Genomic DNA, 20817 nt, shown 5'->3' with positions numbered 1-20817 from the left:
ATTTCTCTTCTTTGACAAAGCAGGATATCTTTAAGTTTAAGATCGGATTAACATCTGGCTGATTCATGACTTTGACAAATTAATAAGCCCTTAATAATAATAAACGATCGATGATTCAGGTTAGCTGGCAGTTAACGTTAATTGCTGCTGAGGTTTTGCTTATTAAAACACCAAACTACAGATAACTTATATAAACGACAACTAATTATACTATTATATACATGCTAATCGCGCAATTACAGATAATTAAAAACACAGCTTCCAATCTCTATTATCATCATCATGTCATCTTCGTGCATGAGAGAATAATGAGGGTTGAGTCTAGTCAAAAGTGTTATTCCTTTGTAATAGTTGCTTTTGCATCATTTTTTTTATATGATTTTATGTGAAACCAAACACGCATCCAATGATAAACAATGTTGGCTGCAAAATTCTATAATATTTATGTTGTCTTTGTTTTAGCCGTTAGTTGCCTTATACTGTTGCCCTATGTTTTAATGGGTTATCAGTGTGAATTGATATGATTGGGATAGCCTAATTTATATTCAGAACCTGTGCATTGGTTTTGATCTGATTGGTATATAGCTTAATGTCATGGTCTAAATTCATTCAGGATACGTACTTACAAAATACAGAATATTGCATATAATATTTAGAAAGTGAGAATCAAAGACAAAATAACTAAGTAACTACATAATAAAATGTATACATTTTTATGAGAAAAATATGCTTTTTTAATTAATGTAAAAATGTTTAATTTTAATTTCATTTTACATAATTTTAAAAAACATTAAAATAATTTTATTATTTTTATTAATTAATATATTTAACTGTATCCTATTAGATGTCAATATCATCACGATGTTCATATAGTTAAATATGTAATATCAACATTAATTATTAATAAAGATTATTTTCAACAAACTTAAAATTTACAACAATAAAAATCAATAAATTTTAAAGAAATTAGAATTAAATTTAACTATATTTATTAGAATTTAAAAACATATTTAAGTTCCTTTAAAAAATAAATTTATGTCTTTATATTATTTAGAATTATAAGATTAATTGATGGTAAAATAAAAAAAATTATGAATTCGATTTTTCAATCTAAAAGAAACTAATAATTAATGCAACAATTAATACACGACTAGTAGTAGTGGGTCTGGTTCATGTGCCAAGCTGGCTAATACGACAACCCGCAGCGCTCTAATTCGTGCCACTATCCTCGTAATCGTATGCCTCCAATTGTCAGCTTTGGAACCTAAGAAGGAATCTATCTATATCCTTGTGACATTTGGGCCAGATGCCCCACCAGATTATCATTTTTCTTAATATAATATATACGATTCTAAATTATTCTCATAATTTAAAATGTAGTAAAACAGTTAACTTATAATATAAATGTTGTTCACAAATTTATATATGTCAGTATTGTTTTTATAATTTAAAATTTCTAAACCCACCAATTATATAGTATTCTCATTAGACACTTAAGGAATATATATATTTTTTATAGCTTAATGAAGTGCATAAGCTCACTTGTCCTATAATATTATTATCCTCAATATTAGAAACTTAATTAAGGAAAATAAAGAAAGAATATAAATGTGCAAGAATCCTGGGATGTCAACGTGGAGGATCACCTTTTACTTAGACAAGTAGATGGAATCAGTAGGGAGATGCATCTTCTCTTATATCTTAAAAAATACGTAATTATTATTAGGAGCCAGGCGTACACTTGAAGTATGAATAAAAAGACACACCAAAGATACCATTGTTAAAAGTTTGGGCAGCCCTAGGCACAAAAGAAAGTGGTGATTGATGGCTACTCCTCCGGTGAATTCGTTGCCAATAGCATACCAAGCATGGACAAGCCTGGGAGTCCCAGATTGGTTGAACAAAGGAGACAACGCATGGCAAATGGTGTCAGCCACCTTGGTTGGGATTCAAAGCATGCCGGGCCTCGTCATCCTCTACGGAAGCATCGTCAAAAAGAAATGGGCCGTCAACTCTGCCTTCATGGCCCTCTACGCTTTTGCGGCGGTTATCATCTGTTGGGTGGCGTGGGCCTACAAGATGTCGTTTGGGGAGGAGCTGCTGCCGTTTTGGGGCAAAGCCGGGCCCGCGTTGGGCCAGAGGTTTCTGATAAAGCAGGCGGGCCTGCCCGCCACGCCGCATTATTTTAGAAACGGTGGTGGTTTGGAGACGGCGGAGATAACGCCGTTTTATCCGATGGGTACTATGGTATGGTTTCAGTGTGTTTTTGCGGCTATTGCGGTTGTTATATTGGCTGGGTCGGTGCTGGCTAGGATGAACTTCAAGGCGTGGATGATGTTTGTGCCGCTTTGGCTTACTTTCTCTTACACCATTGGGGCGTTTAGCTTGTGGGGTGGAGGGTTCTTGTTCCACTGGGGCGTTATGGACTACTCTGGTGGTTATGTTATTCATCTCTCTTCCGGGATTGCTGGCTTCACTGCTGCTTATTGGGTTTGTTACTTCACTTCTTACACTTCCACCCTAAGGTCATCATTTTTAATTTTCTATATGGCCGCAACCATGCAACCTAATTTCGTTTCTTGATGAGAGTCTAGGATTAAAAAGACAAAGTAAATTATTCAACATACATACTAAAAATGAACAAGGATGTGTATACACGATATGCATGCACGCTTTCACTGTTTAGTATTTTCTGAAATGCATCAAAATTATATTAACTTTAATTTAATTAATGTGTGTTTTTTGCTTTGCCTTGTTCCACATGACCTTATTTCCTTCTATAATTAAAAATTAAAAGATAAAAGTCTAGTTAAGAAACATAGTTTAAATGAAAACCGGAACCGTTTGATAGTGTTTGTATTTTATATATCATTAATCTCTCACTATATATCTAATAATTTTTGTTAACATAATGACGCATCAACAATCACATATATATTTTAATAGGGTTAGCTAAGCTTACACGTTAAATTAAAATGTAAAGCTTAATTTTCTTGGTGATGCAACCACAATATTTAAATAAAAGCGGGAAATTAATCAAACAGAATTAATAGAGTAATTATCATCATCGATCGTTATCATGGAATTTGAAAGCAACGAAATTAATCTGAAGACAAAGAACAAGGTGGACCGATGGAGAATGGTGAAATGATAAAATTTTGAAAATGAAACAGGTGGGGCCAAGATCGAAGAAGGACAGAGAGAGATTCCCGCCAAACAATGTGTTGCTAACGTTGGCGGGGGCAGGGCTACTATGGATGGGATGGGCAGGTTTCAACGGCGGAGATCCGTACGCGGCAAACACGGACTCGTCGATGGCGGTGCTTAACACCAACATTTGCGCCGCCACCAGCCTCCTCGTATGGACGTGGTTGGACGTTATTTTCTTCAAGAAACCCTCAGTTATTGGAGCCGTTCAGGGCATGATAACTGGCCTTGTTTGCATCACTCCCGGAGCTGGTAAGTCCCTAATTATAACAAATCCTATCAAGTGGTTTTTATTAGGATATGTAAAATTATATTGTTTATATTTTTTTTATGTGTTTTTATAATTTTTACATTAATTTTTTAATTAACATCTTAAGAATCAGATTCATACTTAGATTATGTGTTAATGGATACTTACCAATAAAAATAAAAGTGAACATTAAATTTAGGAGCTAGGAAGTTGAACGCTCAACCAAGTTAATTAGTTCGATCCGTTGATCACGATATAAATCCTTCTTAATAATCAGGAATTATCCTTTTTTAATTTTTAAATTTTTTGGGTACGAAACTAGCTGGGAGATTCCACTCTTAACTTTGGGATCCCAATAGAGTTGAATGCTTAATTAATAAACTAATCAATAAACTTTAAAAAATGGGAAGATAAAATTAAAGCATGAAACATTCAACATTAGCGGAAACAAACTGCAACTGGTTTAATTATATTATCAAAGACCGAATACTTAATTATTTGAGGTCATGCTAACGAAGGGCATAGATTAATAAATATAGTATTTTGAAAACTATTAAAAAAAAGTAATTTTTAAAAGAGTTTAATGTTTATACATGATAATTTAAAATAATTTTACATTGTTATTTAATCACAAATCATCATTTAATTATTTTAAAATAATTATTTTAAAAATCAATAAATTTATCATATGATAAGTTATGATTAGATTATTGTGTAAATTTTTTTACACTATAAAGGCATAACTCATTTTCTGTTTTTGAAAAGTAACTATTAAATAATTTTATGTTTTTAATATTATAAGTGTTTTTTTTTTTTTACTTTCATCGTAACGGGATCATATAACATTTGCTAATTAATTTAATATGTCAGAATATGATATTGCAAATTTTATCTATTTCAACATACAATTTGTACTCAATGATAAAAAAAAAGTTAAATTAATTTTTGTTCACTAATTTATATTTTAGATTCAATTTGACTCTTTAATTTTTTTGGGATTGATTTTTGAATTTTTTAAAACGATTCAATTTGATCATATCATCAAAATTGAGTCAATATCCTTAAAAATCATAATTTATAACGATCTTAAATCGCATAAAATATATATTTTCTAAACGAAAGGATGAAATTAAATCAATTTTAAAAATTATAAGATTAAATTGTGCCAAAAAAATAAAAGATTTAATCGAACCTAAATAATAATTTTGAGAAAAAATAATAATTTAACCTTAAAAAAAACATACAATTTGTACTCAGATTCATTCCAATGACTTCATCACTTTATACATACAATGACTATTCAAAATTCATTATATATACCCAATAATTTGTACAATTAATGCGTCTAGATTTAAGGGTATACAATTTTATTTTATTTTTTTGCTGAAATTAAGGGTTTACGTACATTTCTAATCTAGAATATATACGTGTGATGATTCTTTTGCGTCCTATTTACGAAAAAAGGAAAAGTCAATGCCTGCATGTGTGATTCATTTTAAACTATGTTTTGTTTTGAAAAGAACTACGTATTGATATGATATAATCATAACCAGTCATGGTATACAGTATACACAAAAAAAATTATTATTTCACGAAAAGCCTTAATTACCAACCGATTATTTCAGCTAACAAATGATAATTAAAAACGAAATAGGAAAACAAACTCTTAACATAAATTAATCGGCCATAGTAGCACTTTCGGGTATTTTGTTTCCTATCAAGTCTAGCTTTTTTTTTAACGCAATCAAAGTCTAATATTATATATATTTACATTTTTCAAATAATATATGCAAATGGATCAAGTCTTGATTTATTGTTATTAATTAATCGTATATTTGTCTAATAATATGTATGGATCAAGTCTTGATCTGTTGTCAATCGTATTAATTAATCATACCTTTTTATTATTCAATTAGCTGTTTTATAAAAGTTATTATTGTAATGAAACTCTTCATATTGACGTTGATCATATCAAAATTAAATTCATATAAAATATTAAGATAAATTCTTGCCGGCGGTCAATCAAAACTTAAAATTCGCTATATCACAGACTCCCGGTGATGTTGTCTACCCTTTAAAAATATTGTTTACCCATCAAAATTTAAAAGCTTATCTTTTGTGTGTCTATCCCTTACAAAATAGGGTACGTAGAAATTAATTATCTAGCTCTCATCATTAATTTTATAGAGTTTTACTTATTTAATTTCTATCCAGACAGATAAATTTTAAGCACGAGTTTATTATTATGTAAAAGTTTTTTTTTACTGCATTATGTAAAAGGTTAAACTGTTCATTTCGATTCTTGTTCTTATCTTAAGTTTTAATTCTTATACAAGAAAATTATAAGTTTTAGTTTCTAGCTAGACAATTTTTTTTAAGATTTATTACCAAGGATTTTTTTTTTTATAGTAATTTTATATCATCAGATAATTTTCTCTAGTATTAATGCCAAGCATCAAAAGTTATCTTTTATCTAAAACTTACAATTTTCTAGAATAAGAGTAAAAAGTTTAAAATATAGACTATAGAAATCAAATGAATAGTTTAACCTCACGTAAATTTAAACATAGGGTAGGATTTAATTTTCCCTTAATACAACCAACATATTCAGTCAATTAATCTTTGTGCCAAATGTTGGCATTGGATCTTAATTTGTGAATAGGTCTGGTTCAAGGATGGGCTGCCATAGTGATGGGAGTTCTTTCAGGCAGTGTCCCATGGTTCAGCATGATGGTATTAGGGAAAAAGCTGAAATTGTTTCAAATGGTTGATGACACCCTTGCTGTGTTCCACACTCATGCTGTGGCTGGCCTTCTTGGAGGCATACTCACTGGCCTATTTGCCGAACCTCGTCTGTGTGCACTCTTTCTACCTGTCACCAACTCCAAAGGAGGAGTCTATGGAGGCCCTGGTGGAGTCCAAATCCTTAAACAAATCGTGGGAGCTTTGTTCATCATTGGGTGGAACCTTGTGGTCACTTCAATTATTTGTGTGGTTATTAGTTTCATAGTTCCACTTAGAATGACAGAGGAAGAGCTTCTCATTGGAGATGATGCGGTTCATGGGGAAGAGGCTTATGCTCTGTGGGGTGATGGAGAGAAACTTAGCATCTACAAAGATGATACCACTCACCATGGAGTTGTGTCTAGTGGTGCCACTCAAGTGGTCTAGATGATCGAGGAGTTGTACTTGAATTGAATCAATTGATTCTTTGTTGCTAATTTGTGTCATTCCATAATGTTTCTTTAGGATATAGCTGTTGAAGAAAAAGAAATCTGATTTGTTCTGTCATCTGTGTTTGTGTTAATTAATGCCTGCAATGTTGATTTTATTAGTATCATCTTAGCGCTTTGGTCTCAGACTCTCTGTTTAATGATTTCTTCACAGATATAAATGTACCAATGGGCAGTCTTGGTAATTATGTATTTGAGAATTGAGCTTATGAGCTTGGAAGTTGCATTTACGAAATTTCGGAAATGAGAGTAATTTTAATAGTTTGGAATATTTCGCCGTTTGGGGCTAGCTCTATTCTTTTCTTTTTTATATTCAAACTATTAAATGTGGTAGTCTCTTTTTAAGAATTTAAACTTTAGATCCTTGCATTGTTCATATTGTTCCTTTATATTAAGTTCAACTTCAATGGTCTTGAATCTCCGTTTGGTAGGGAGAAATAGAGGGGAGGGGAGGAAAATAGTGAAAAAATTAGATAGTCTTATTTTTTTATTAGTAAATATTAATTATTAATATGTTAATTATTTTGTTAAGAGAGGAACTTGAATCTAATATTTATCTTTCCTCCTCTTTTATTTTTACCATCGAATCAATCTTATTTCTTCTAGTAAATCTTATGTGGGTATATATTTTTAAATGATGCTTTAATTCAAATATTTTTATTCTCCCATGAATCAATTTATTTGATGTATTTTATTTAAAAAATAAAAGTAGGATTTATTTAATTATTTTTTCGCAGTTTTTATTAAAACTAGATTAAATTGTTACAAAAATAAACTAAGTTGTTTCTCTTAGTTATTGCTCATTGCTCATGTAACGAGATCATTGTAGCTGGAGATTTTGTTAGTAAGAAGCAAAGGGGCCCCAAGAACAGTAGTATATTAGTGGGGTCTAATTTATGGTCATGATATCGCCTTATTCCATTGCCATTGAGCTTTGTGGAGTGGCTGTCTTTCCACCCTCAACAATTAATTAAATATTTAGACGTGATGTGAATAGTTTCGCTCCCATCAGTGGATGCTTCATTATCTTTTGGATTGAATCAAAATTTAAGAAAACAAACCATCAAATTTTTTTTTTAATAAATTTATTTTAAAAAATATTTTTTATTTTTATTTTAGAATTTTTAATTTCTACTTCTTATTTAAATCTCAAGATTCAAGAATGTCTAACTCAAAATATTTTTTTTAAAATAATTTTATATTAAAAATTAACATTATTAGATGAACTTTTTGTAAAAAAATTCTAATTTAAAATAGTTTTCATAAGTGGTAAAGGAGTTAGACTAACTTGTTTGGTTCTGTTTAATGTATTAAAAAAATCACTTATTTTTTAAACATTTTTATAAAATAAGCTAAGGTTACCAATATGTTGGTTTGACGGGTCAATTTTTTTAATAAATTTTTTAGTTTGAATTTTATAAATAAATAAAAATAAAAGATAAAATAAGACTGATATATTAATAAAAGGTGTCACGAAGTGACCCTAAAAAGAATATATCAGCACAAAAACATACAAAACAAAACGAAAAGAAAATAAAAACACAATTCGACTAAAACAACAAACGATTATATGTCAAAACAAGTTAATGTCCCACGATCCATATACTGAAGTCATGACCAATACCAAAAAAAAAAACTAAGTTTATGTTTAGTCTATTTTTTCCTTTTAAAAATAATTAAACAAAATTTTTAAAAAAATATAAAGTAGAAGTTGTTTGATCATTTTTATTTAGAATCTCCTTTTCTACTTAAAGTCTTGTTTCTTTGTCTCACATTAAGGTATATATGCAACTCATTTTTAAAAGTCACTTTAGTTAGTCTTTTTCATAGCTAATTTTATTTTTATTTTATAAAAAAAAAACAAAGTCTTAAATATATTTTAAGAGTTTCCTCTAGATGTTTGATTCAGCCTTGTCTTTAAAGGAAAAAAATTACTTATTAAGGACTAGTTTATTATAGATTATAACGAATCAATTCTGACGTAAAATATTTTAGTTATTATTTTTCAAAAAAATTGAAAAATAATTTAGTTCATGTTTGTTTATAATTATAAAATTTACATTTTGTAAGAGAGTAATTATTTTAAAAATAGTTTATGATTTTATTAGATTTTAAATTCTTTTTAACTTCTAACTATTTTATATATAAAAAAAAAACTAAAGCAAATGTATGAAAAACTAAAAATATACTTATTTTAAAAAATAATTCTCCTACAAAAAAAAAATAGAGTTATAACTAAACAGGTCTTGAACCAAGATGTAATGCCTTTATTTCTTGCATTTGGTTATCCTTGTATACCTTTTCCCTAAAAGAAACAAATGAAAATAGTAAGTCAACACGTGAACATTTTGGCTTTTTGGAATTTTCAATCCAAACAAGTACAACCATAGATAGATAAGATACTATCTTTCTCCTTCCCTCCTTCCTTCTCGTTGCTAATTGTCGTCGAAATATCCAACAGCTCCACATTACAGCAATTGCCCAACCTTCCTTCGTTTCTCCCACTCCCAACAGTAACACCAAGTACTACTGTGTGCCTACAAACGTTGACTCCCACGTCAACCATGTTTCTAAGACACCACCACTTTCAACAACATTACATGTGTCACAGTCTCACTACACCATACCAATTCATAATGTCACAAAAAATTATTAGATAATCCTAAATCATCATCAATTATCATCAAACATACTTCATTAATTCGTGTGTGTGAATTATTTGAATTTAATTATAGGTGTCAATTTCGAATTTTGAATATATTTTTTTAAAATATTTTAAAAAAAATCTTATTATTTATAATAATTCTATCAAACTTAAACAAAATTATTTTTGATAAAAAATCCATGTGATTTATTATAAAAAAATTATATTTGTCATTTCAATTCAATTATATGTGATAGAGAGTAGTTGAGTTTTTTAATTTATGAAAAAGAATTAATAATATTTAATTATATAATATGTAAAAATTGACTTAGATAATTGGGATAGTCTCACATCATATAATAATTTAATTTTAATTTGTACACAGTGATGCCATAATTATCCACAATTCCTTATCCTTCTTAAAACATTATTATGAGTCTTCCTCCTCCCCCGCCACGGTCCACAAATTTTACTTAATTTATTATTATTAATGGCACCTTTTAAAATCTAAAGTGGTTCTTTGCCTTTAAAAAAATTGAAGAAGCACCGTCACGGAACAGGAGAATATATAATGAAATCATTTTTAGTGGAAGCTTCATTGGTGCCACAGCTCAGCATAAATAAAGATGGGAATGAGATATATGCTTGGAGTTGGAGCATTGTCTTAAAAGAGATATAAAGGGGTGATGAACAAGGCGATTATTATCAACAAAGTGAAATCCTTGTTTAGTGGGATTCTCATTCTATTCCCACCACTCACACAAACCAAATACTAGCTCTCATATTCTTTATTGTTTTGTTTCATCTATTTATTATTTTGTTTATTCTAAAAAGGAGTCCTCGTTGCTTCCCTTTTGGGTCCTATTGCTCATTGCCACGTGGGTCCCTGCCACTCAACTCACTTGATCTTGACACTCATCATTGTGACAACAATAAAGTTTTTCCCTCTTCGACTGCCTCTCTCTCCTTTCAATGTTCATGGTGGTGTCACTGGTGTGTGCAGCGCGCTAAACTAGTATGTTTTTTCTTCCTTTTCTCCTCATTTTGTCCCCCATTGTTAACTACTTCATAGAAATACTAGCTAGCTTCTTGTTACATGAGCATCCATGTGATGTGAAAATATGTAAAATATGTATAGTGCATGCTTTTTTGGTCTATATATATATACCAAAAAAACATGCACATATATTATCAATCATGGCTATACATATTTTCACATCACATGGATCCTAGCTCATATATATATATATATATGGCCCCATCTCCTGGCTTACTTAATCTAATTAGTCACTCTAATAAATTCCATATTTAGAGTTCTTGCAACTGTGTCCGTTTTTTGTTGAATAAATGTTCTATGTTCTATGTTGGTTTTCTCTCTTGCATTCATCTTTAAAACCAAGGAGTTGCTGTTGTAAACTTGTATATCCTGCTGGCTATGATGTTACTATCATCTATATGTTTCTGGACATACTATATTTATTTATTTGTTTGCATAGTGTTATTGTTATTTTTATGTTAAAATGTTATTAATTAAACTGTTTCTGTTGGTGATTTTTTCCCCGTGGAAACTTCTGAAAAGGGATTCGAACAGGTGAGATTTCCTTGGAGACCAAAGAAGTTTATATGTTTCGCCAAAATTTTAGTAGGGGTCCTCTCAAAATATTGACGAGGTGGCTCATATTCCTTACTATCTTGCAAGTTGGTTGTGCTATCAAAGATCCTGATGTAGAAGGTGCGGTAAACTTTGTTGTTATTCTTTCCTCTCCAGAAGCATATGTTGTTTGAATTTAATTTTTGATTCCCTGTGTTACCGTTTTAAAGACTTTTAAGCTATCAATGAACCGTATAATCATACATGTTTGAAAAATTGTTTAAAGTTCTCAGTACAAATGAAAAACCTCAGTTACTGTAATGATCTGACCCTATATTGTTTATTTTTAGTGTCAAAAGTCAGTTAAAAAGTTTTTATACTGACAGGATCAAATTTTAATCATTGTTTTCCACTTGAGTACCGGTATTTTGATAAATTTGACATCAAGGGTCACTCTTGTGTAGCTTCATTCTCATTAGTTCTTCTTTTTACTAGTTAGATTACTACTATGTTTGTTTCCTAAGACCATTTTTAGCCATGTTATTCTTTGGTTCATGCATGACTTCAATCCCTACGTGATAATTTTTTATTATCTATTGACACTCTTAATAAAATAATTCTTAATATTTTGTCTTAAAAAAAACACTCTTAATTAAATAATTCTGAACTAATTAACTATTTTGGCTAATATCCAGGTGAAGCTCTGCTTGATGTTTTGCATTTCCTCAATGATTCCAATAAGCAAATAACGGACTGGGACAGTTTTTTAGTGAGCCCGTGCTTCAGTTGGTCTCATGTCACTTGTAGAAACGGGCATGTCATATCCCTGTAAGTTCATTCTCATAGAAAGTACAAAATGCTTATGATTATTATATTCTAAGGGTATGTGTGGATAAATTTATCCATAAAAACTTACTATAAGGAAAGAAAAGAAATGAAGAAGAAAAATAAAATGTAATTGGCTTCTCCATGAGGTAAAACTAGCTTTAACACAAGTTAAAAATAACATTTTGGAGAAGCTAATATGAGAAAGTTTCTACAAATTAACTTATGCATAAGTTAAGTTCAGCTTATGAAGAAGTTAATTTCATTTTTGCTTCTCATTTTATTCTTTTAAAAGTGCTCACGGAAAAATTTATCCAAACAAAACCTTAATCTAGTTTTCAGCCTTTTCTCTACCATTTTTATGTCGCACCCTCAACTTCTAAGACTTGTAGTAATTTAGCTTTTTAATTCTAATCTATCTACAGGGCCTTGGCTTCAGTTGGATTTTCTGGAACACTTTCTCCCTCAATTACCAAATTGAAGTATTTGTCTAGCTTGTAAGTGTTCATTATGATAACTTGACGTTTATTATAAGATTTGCATCTACTGCGGCTATACTAATCCAGATAATGAGACCATCATCATTTATCTTGAGTAATTTTTCCAAGAATTAGGAGTATGATGCCATAAAAATCAAGGTAGCGTTTAGTTTTACTTTTGTAAATCTTTTTAGTTGCATGTTGGACTCCTCATTCTCTGTCTCATGTTCTGAACCAAATCATCATTTTACTAAGAATAGTTTGTCATTATGAATAGGTAAGTCATATCACTTACTTTGCAGATTATTTGAAATCAATGTAAAATACATCACAGGTCTTTGGTGAAACAGATTGATCAGTGATGCGATTTTTTCCTTCCATGATACAGTGAGTCTGACAGTTGTCTTAACACTTAACTATACTCTTAATGCAGGGAATTACAGAACAACAATCTTTCAGGACCCTTGCCTGATTACATTTCCAACTTGACAGAGCTTCAATATCTAAATCTTGCTGACAATAGTTTTAATGGTTCTATACCAGCTAATTGGGGTGAACTACCGAATCTAAAGCATCTGTAAGGCATCACTTTCCATTTCTTTGGCCTTTCCATCCTTGTATGTTGTATGTGTAAAAATAGATTTTATTTTTAAAAAAAGAGTCTTCTTGGTTCAGTGTGTTGAGAGGGAACATCCATCTGTTCCTGATGCAATTGCAAATCTTAAAGGGCCAGTAAAACTAAAAAATTCTGCATCCTAGATACTATTTTTGTTTTTATGACTTTAGTTGCTGCCATACTTCATTTCTTAAAAGTGTGTGGTGCATTCCCTATGCTCCTACCCTGATCTTGAATATTATATTAATTGATTTATGTTTTCACTTGACAGGGATCTTTCATCTAATGGTCTTACTGGAAGTATCCCAATGCAACTCTTTTCAGTTCCATTGTTTAAGTAAATTTCATTATATTCATTTGAATATTTTCTTTTAATAACAAACATTTCTGTATACTCTTTAATTATGGATTTTTTATTTCTATCATTAATTTCAGCTTTTCAGATACGCACCTCCAGTGTGGCCCTGGCTTTGAGCAGTCTTGCGCTTCTAAATCTGAAAATCCAGGTTTGGTTGTTTAACACAGACAAAAGGAGGGTGTAATTATGTTTTGGTACATATTAAAGAATGTGTAATTTAACTTGAAGAATAAGAACTAGAAATAAAATGAAAAATAAAAAAGATTAGCTAGGTAGCTACTTAAAGTTTACCTCTTCCTGCAGCTTCAGCCCACAAATCAAAATTGGCAAAAATTGTACGTTATGCAAGTTGTGGTGCATTTGCACTTCTGTGTCTTGGGGCTATCTTTACGTATCGACACCATCGAAAGCACTGGCGAAAAAGTGATGATGTCTTTGTTGATGTTTCAGGTAATTTTTTATTTCTATTTTCAAAGCTTGTAGTATAAGATTCAGTGATTTATATATATATATATATATATATATATATATATATATATATATATATATATATATATATATATATATATATATATATATTAAAAAAATGACATCTTTATAATTAAAAGTAAAAATTTTAAAAATGTTATAGTTACCATTTCTAGTCTTTGTTTTTACTTTTAAAAAAATTTCTCTTGTCTTCCCCTGTGAAATTAATTTTCCATACACATTCAAAGTAATACTAATATCTGACAAATTAATTCCACAGGTGAAGACGAGAGTAAAATTTTTTTCGGGCAATTGAGAAGATTTTCTTGGCGTGAACTCCAACTTGCCACTAAAAATTTCAGTGAAGGCAATGTAATTGGTCAGGGTGGCTTTGGAAAAGTGTACAAAGGAGTACTCTCTGATAACACAAAAGTCGCTGTGAAACGCCTCATTGATTATCACAATCCTGGTGGAGAGGCTGCGTTCGAGAGAGAAGTTCAACTAATAAGTGTTGCAGTTCATAGAAACCTCCTAAGACTAATTGGATTCTGCACAACCACAACTGAAAGAATCCTTGTGTACCCTTTCATGGAAAATCTAAGTGTAGCATATCGACTGAGAGGTAAAACTATATATTGCTGTTTTTAACATTTTGATCAAGCTTCTTCAAACTTAAGTTTCAGTATTAAGCATGTTAAAATATTTGAGAACACAACATGTATATTTATTTTATGTTGCTTTACTATTCTTTAATACAATTTGAAAGGGTGTGCAAAGATGAAGAAATGTCATTGTTTAACACTATTTCTCTGTGCTGACTTAGATTTAAAACCTGGTGAGAAAGGCTTGGACTGGCCAACAAGGAAACGCGTGGCTTTTGGCACTGCCCATGGTTTGGAGTATCTACATGAGCAATGCAATCCTAAGATAATACATCGTGATCTAAAGGCTGCAAATATCCTACTAGATGATGAATTTGAAGCTGTTTTAGGTGATTTTGGGCTAGCCAAGCTGGTTGATGCAAGGATGACTCATGTTACCACTCAAGTGAGGGGCACAATGGGTCACATTGCCCCTGAGTATTTGTCCACCGGAAAATCTTCAGAGAAGACTGATGTTTTTGGATATGGCATAACACTTCTTGAACTAGTCACCGGTGAGCGTGCAATAGACCTCTCTCGGCTTGAAGAGGACGAGGATGTTCTTCTGATTGATTATGTAATCTGCCTCACCATTTCCTTGATCACGTCATATAAATGCTGCTTACTGGTGATACAAAAATGTGTTATTGTATTGTTGTGGATGCTGTTATGGGCTTGTTCCAATGCTCTATCCTTTCTTGCCTCTAGACTTGCAAATAATATATGAATTAAATTAGAATGTGCTAACCATGTAAAAATTTTATATTATCATCTAATCATGTATTGTCATTTATAGTATGTTTGTTGACTTTTATAATAACTTCAAAACCATATCTGAGATGAATTCTACAACGTAAATAACTTTACACTCATAGTGCATCCAAATTAAACTCATACTATATATTTTCACCATTTACTATTTAATTGGTCCTTAGAGCTTTTGTGATCATTTACTTTTTAAGATGTGGTGATATATTATACTGATGAAGCTTCTATACACAGGTGAAAAAGCTGCTGAGAGAGAAACGGTTGGAGGACATTGTGGATAGAAATTTGGAGAGTTATGATCCAAAGGAAGTTGAGACGATTCTTCAGGTTGCGTTGCTTTGCACCCAAGGCTATCCCGAGGATCGTCCAACCATGTCAGAGGTGGTAAAAATGCTGCAGGGAGTTGGGTTGGCAGATAGATGGGCTGACTGGCAGCAACTTGAAGAGGCTAGGAATCAAGAATTCTCACTCATGACTCACCAATTTGTTTGGAATGATGAATCTACTCTTGATCAAGAAGCCATACAGCTTTCCAGAGCAAGATAAGCAGAGCTGGAGAGTCAATTTTGAAATTTGGTAGCTTGTTATGGCATAGAATATAACATATACTTGTATGTACTTCAATGTACTCTAAAGGAAAATATATAATTACCTAAAAAGGCCTGTGTTTGTATAATGCTGGATGTACAATGGAAAAGAAAGGAAAGGAATGAGGGAGATTTGGCACAGGCTGCATATCTGAACAAGGGAAAATTCTTGTTGCAATATGTATATCACAACTATGTGTTGCTTTTGTAACCTTGGAAATGGCTTGTGCTTGTAATAGTTGCTATATTCTTTCTTTTCTAGCTTCTTCTAGTTTTTGGTTTTCAGGATTCAATCACACTAAACCTTAGCCTATCCTACATGAGAAGGTTTCCAAACTCAATGTCATTACGCAGCAGGGGAGTGCTCAAAAAGTTTTAGCTTGAATAGCTAGAGATGTTGTATGTCTGACCATGAATGCCATGCTAGATGGGGGAATGGGCTTTGCAGGAAAAAAAATCATATATATGTAATTTCTTACTTGACTTTCCAGAGGGTATGTAGCATAAATCCAAATGATATGCCCCACAAATCCTCTGAGTGCAATCTGCCATGCAAATTATCAGGGCTGCGAATTCATAAGATAAGCTTTGTTCATTTCTTTTGTTGTCTTCGAGCCTAGAAACTCCTCACAACTTTCTTTACACACATGCTTCTATATTCAAAAACTACAGCGGTGGTTCCCACTTGCCCTACATATGAATGAACCTGGTTGAGTTCTAAATGTAAGGCAAACATGACACTTCAAACACACAGAACCGATCATATCCCAATGTTGTAAATTCACTTAAACTTAGTTCAATTTTTATGCATAAAAAAAAATCCTATATATATATATATATATATATATATATCAAACTACTCCATTTGGATATTTTATTTTCAATACTAGAAAGACCCATCGTTAACGTGGGAACATAGACTGGACTGGATCACTGGACCCAGAAAAAATCATATTTTTCATGCTGAGAACAGAACTCCGAGTTAGGCGATTGTGGACCCGATCACCAGCAACGTGGCGAGTTGTGGAACAGAACAGAGGAGGAATCCGTATTGATTTTTTTTCTCTCATTTTCATTCATCCATTTTCACTTTCCGTCCATAATTTCCGACCAAAAATGACCTATAACGGAAAACATCACCCACCCACCCTCCTCCTCTCTTTTCTTTACATTCGAATCATGCTCAAGAAAAATTATCTCCTTTATTAACTTTTTCTTATCAAAAACATGAATCAATAATTCAAATAATATATTTTTTGAAGAAAAATAAACTTTTAGCTTAATTGCATTGTTTATCCTCAACTTTTTATTTTTTGACAAATTTTACCTCAACTTAATAATTTTGTGTATAAGATAATTAAGTTAATTAAAAAATCAGTGGCAAGGGACTGCTAATCCTGTCCTACGCCGTCCCCCACCCCACAAAAATCAGCAACGAGTCGTGGACAACTAAATTGAAATGCCGGCACAAGCAGTCGTTGAATTTAAAATTTAGACAGCGAACGCTGAAAATACCAAAAGCCATGATAAATACAAATTTTGAAATTCTTCAAAGCCAAAAGGAATATCGTAATTTTAATTTGAGGTTAATATTGTAATTGTGATTTGATATGCAAAATTACAAATAAACTCATACGATGTGAGTGTGAAGAAATTCAAAATATCACTGCAATTGTGAGTGTGTCACAAATTAAACCATAATTTGATGCTTATAGCGCCATGCATGCCTAATAATTCAAAAATGTTGCCATGGATTAGTTATCTGTCTTAATGGTGGCACTTAAAAATTAAATTAAAAGTAGTTCTGTCCCAATTATGATCCTCATTGGTTTCCCGATATCTTGTTTTAATTTTCGTGTATAGTGTTGGGATTGGGATTCACGAAACACCCAATTTAATGCGGGCGATGGCGGTGACATTGAAAGGACTTGGACCACCATTCATATTTGATAAATGTAGCAGTGAAAATAGGTCAGCTTCACATAAACTTATCGCCTAACTTACTTCAGGCCTTTTTAAAAATTAGGTTAGGTCTAGATTTTTAATAAAATTTGTTTAAGGTTATCGATTATTTTTTTAAAAAATTAGAAAATGGATTAGGTCAAATTTTTTAATAAAACTTATTTAGTTAAACAGTAAGTTTTAAGTCATTTAAAAAATCTTTTAGTTTATTTAAAAATTATAAATAATTATTCGTTATTAGTATTATTATTATATTAAATTTATTATAATTTTATATTTATTTATCTTTTTAAATATTAATTGTGTTGATTTACATAAAGTTAAAGTTTATAATTAAATTTATTTCTTATTTAAATATTTCACTACAAAGTATATTTTTAAATAAGATGATGAATGTTATATAAAATCGTATAAATAAATTAGATTTAATTCTTATAAAATCTCATCTATATATTTTTATTTTTCTCTTAATGTTAAATTATCACAAATTAAATCTTTTAAAATAAATTTGTGTGTCAGATCAAATTTTTATGTTGACCTAATTCAACTTTAACAAATTTATATTATATTTTAAATAAATAGTTCAGATTAACCTATTTATATCCCTGGATAAGAGAAAATTCTCAAGAATAAAATGTAATATTTTAGTCTCCTTTAATATCAATTGCTCAGATCAAATTTTTATACTTTTAAAATTAATGAAATTTAGTTTAACACTTAATTTATTGTCAAATTTCTAGCACACTCAATGCTTTGAGAATTGAGACCATTAAGACATTAATTACTACTAGTAAATAAATGATAATATTGTAAAACTAAATAAAAAATAACTTATGTTTTTCAATACCGATTATCTTTATTATAACTTAATCACTCCGTATTAAGCGTTTTTTCTTTTATAAAATTGTGATTTATTTTTTTTCTTTTGATATTTAAGTGACTGGAATAAGAAATTATTATTAATGTAATATTATTTTTTGTATGCTGCTAAAAATTTAAAATTAAAATAAATAATTATTTTTAATATTATCTTGAACTTTTATTTTTTATTTCAATATTTTAATTAAAAATAAAAACCTTTTGTAATAAAATCTTGAAAATCAATATTTTGTATTTCACTAAAAAAAACCTTTAGATCAATAATAATACATTATTTAATCACTAAGATATCCTTTTTAATTTTAGTACTATGTAAATTTTTTCTTATATTAAATTTAAAAATTATTTTAGATAACTAATTATAGAAGCATAGTTGTATTTAGCAAATATTTTTTTGTTGCATACAAAGAAAACTATTACATCAATAATAATATCTTATTTCAACCACTAAATAGGCATGGCAACGAGCAGGATAGTCCCGTCCCCAAATCTAGATACCGTCTTCGTCCCCAATCTCCAGTAAAAACTAAATATTTACATCCATTCTCGTTCCTGTTTGGGGTTAATTATTCCCACCCTATCCCTATCCCCATCCGCTGATTCAAAAAATGAATAATAATTTACAACAAATCTGATTTGTGAATTGTGATCCACACCTAATAAGTCTTGGTTCTTTCATAGTACTTAAATTTACAAACACTTGAACACAAGGTTGAGACTCGACCCATGAGTTTTACAACGATAAGGGATTGTGGGTTTAACGAGCACTAGCATGTCATATCCCAAGCACTTGCAATAGAAAACAAATAATGTACAACAACAAAGGTCCGTGAAATCAAAATACCTAAAACAAAGTTGAGACTACGTGAGAGAAATGAGGGTGATCATTGAACAAATAAGGGGCGTTGAAGCAAATAGGTAACCATCAACGGTGCAAACTAAAAGGGCCTAAGAGATGAGCGATCGATGATAGAAAGGAGTGGTGGTCGATGAGTAGGAGTGGTGGGTTGGGTTCGTCGTGTGAGGGAGATGGCACAGTAGAAAAGAGACTAACGAAGTGTTTAAGGGTTTCTATCTTTGTCTTGTGCAAGTGTAAGTTGTAGCCCTATGTAATTAGGGGTGGAAATAGGTCAGGTCAGACTAGGCTTTAAAAGGCCTGAGCCTAGCCTACGATTAATTTTTTAGGCCTGAGCCTGGCCTATAGCCTATCAAAGGCTTTTATTTTGGCTCGGCCTGGCCTTTTTAAAAGCCTAGTCTGGCCTGGTAGCCTATTTAAAAATCTTCTTCACATTAAATCTTTAATATTCCTAGTTATTTTTACCAAAAAAAAATAAAATAACACACCTTCTATAATAGGCTAAAATAGGCCTTAATATATAATTTGCCTTAATTTTTAATCTAACGTTAATTTAGTTGGTGGTCCTAAAAATATATTAATAATATAAACAGAAATCACCAAATGATATAAAATAATCTAAAACAAAAGAAAACCTCATACTTGAGGTAGTATCATCCAACTCTATCAAACCAACATATTAATTATTACAATAAAAAAATAAAGCCTACATCTCCATTCTATTTGAACAGAACCGGTGCATAAAATATCTATCAATAAAATTAATAGTAACGTCATTTCATCATTAGCTCCTCCATATCCATTATAAGATAGGATATGATTTTTGTATAGAAACGTAATAGAATATGATAGGATATGATTTTTGTATAGGAACGTAATAGGATATGATAGGATATGATTTTTGTATAAGAATGTAGGATATGATTTTTATTTGCTCTAGAATAAAGAAAACCTAATAGGAATAGAAAAAGGAACTGTTAACAAAAATAAGAAAACTAATAAAAATAATGAAAAATATAAAGAAACTCACACCTTGTAATTAAAATTTTACTTAATTATAAGAATGAAATCTGCCAATTTTTTTAAAAAATAATATTAATTGTACCCAAAAAATAATACATATATATATATATATATATATATATATATATATATATATAGGCCGGCCTATCAGGCTTATAAGGCTTTTTAATAAGCCTAAGCCTGGCCTATTTAATTTAATAGGCTTTTAAAAAAGCCTGAGCTTAGCCTTTTAATTAAATAGGTCAGGCTGACCAGTGTTAGAGGGTGGGTAAGAGTACAAGAAAAAATAGTTATCTATTCTCATCCCCAAAAATAAAACTCAAGGATTAACCATCTTCATATTCATGTCTTATCAACTTGAATATTACTTGTCAAACTTGAGACGGAGATAGACTGGTACATGCTCACAGTATTATTTGTCATCTCTATT

At 30.7% G+C, this 20817-nt stretch overlaps 2 protein-coding genes across 3 annotated transcripts; both read left to right on the top strand.

The window, feature by feature from the left end:
* Positions 1 to 1656: 1656 nt before the first annotated feature.
* On the top strand, positions 1657 to 6943 carry AMT3.1 (ammonium transporter AMT3.1). The gene is made up of 3 exons (XM_003524271.5): positions 1657 to 2490; positions 3174 to 3459; positions 6120 to 6943. Exons 1-3 carry the CDS (start codon positions 1825 to 1827, stop codon positions 6626 to 6628), a joined length of 1461 nt encoding a protein of 486 aa, XP_003524319.1. The 5' UTR covers positions 1657 to 1824; the 3' UTR covers positions 6629 to 6943.
* Positions 6944 to 9975: 3032 nt separating this feature from the next.
* LOC100799227 (probable LRR receptor-like serine/threonine-protein kinase At5g63710) lies at positions 9976 to 15878 on the top strand. 2 transcript variants are annotated; one of them, XM_003525096.5, is made up of 11 exons: positions 9976 to 10349; positions 10914 to 11066; positions 11621 to 11753; positions 12176 to 12247; positions 12663 to 12806; positions 13117 to 13182; positions 13281 to 13351; positions 13507 to 13653; positions 13952 to 14293; positions 14495 to 14889; positions 15315 to 15878. In XM_003525096.5, exons 2-11 carry the CDS (start codon positions 10958 to 10960, stop codon positions 15624 to 15626), a joined length of 1791 nt encoding a protein of 596 aa, XP_003525144.1. In that variant the 5' UTR covers positions 9976 to 10349; positions 10914 to 10957; the 3' UTR covers positions 15627 to 15878. The 2 variants fall into 2 exon arrangements, with proteins under 2 accessions (XP_003525144.1, XP_014631284.1); XM_014775798.3 differs by lacking the exon at positions 9976 to 10349 and adding an exon at positions 10377 to 10753.
* Positions 15879 to 20817: the final 4939 nt, after the last annotated feature.

This window comes from Glycine max, chromosome 5 (genome assembly GCF_000004515.6).
Source record: "Glycine max cultivar Williams 82 chromosome 5, Glycine_max_v4.0, whole genome shotgun sequence".
Taxonomy (NCBI): Eukaryota; Viridiplantae; Streptophyta; class Magnoliopsida; order Fabales; family Fabaceae; genus Glycine; species Glycine max.
Note: the sequence above shows the minus strand (reverse complement) of the source record. Positions and strands in the feature narration are given on the sequence as shown.

Bases quoted from the DNA above. Each gene is read 5' to 3' on its own strand.
- AMT3.1 (XM_003524271.5), top strand. From the start codon at position 1,825: ATGGCTACTCCTCCGGTGAATTCGTTGCCAATAGCATACCAAGCATGG. The intron at 2,491-3,173 runs GTTTGTTACTTC...AAAATGAAACAG, and splicing joins GCTTCACTGCTGCTTATTGG to GTGGGGCCAAGATCGAAGAA. The intron at 3,460-6,119 runs GTAAGTCCCTAA...ATTTGTGAATAG, and splicing joins TTGCATCACTCCCGGAGCTG to GTCTGGTTCAAGGATGGGCT.
- LOC100799227 (XM_003525096.5), top strand. From the start codon at position 10,958: ATGTTTCGCCAAAATTTTAGTAGGGGTCCTCTCAAAATATTGACGAGG. The intron at 12,807-13,116 runs GTAAGGCATCAC...TTCACTTGACAG, and splicing joins CTACCGAATCTAAAGCATCT to GGATCTTTCATCTAATGGTC. The intron at 14,294-14,494 runs GTAAAACTATAT...GTGCTGACTTAG, and splicing joins TGTAGCATATCGACTGAGAG to ATTTAAAACCTGGTGAGAAA.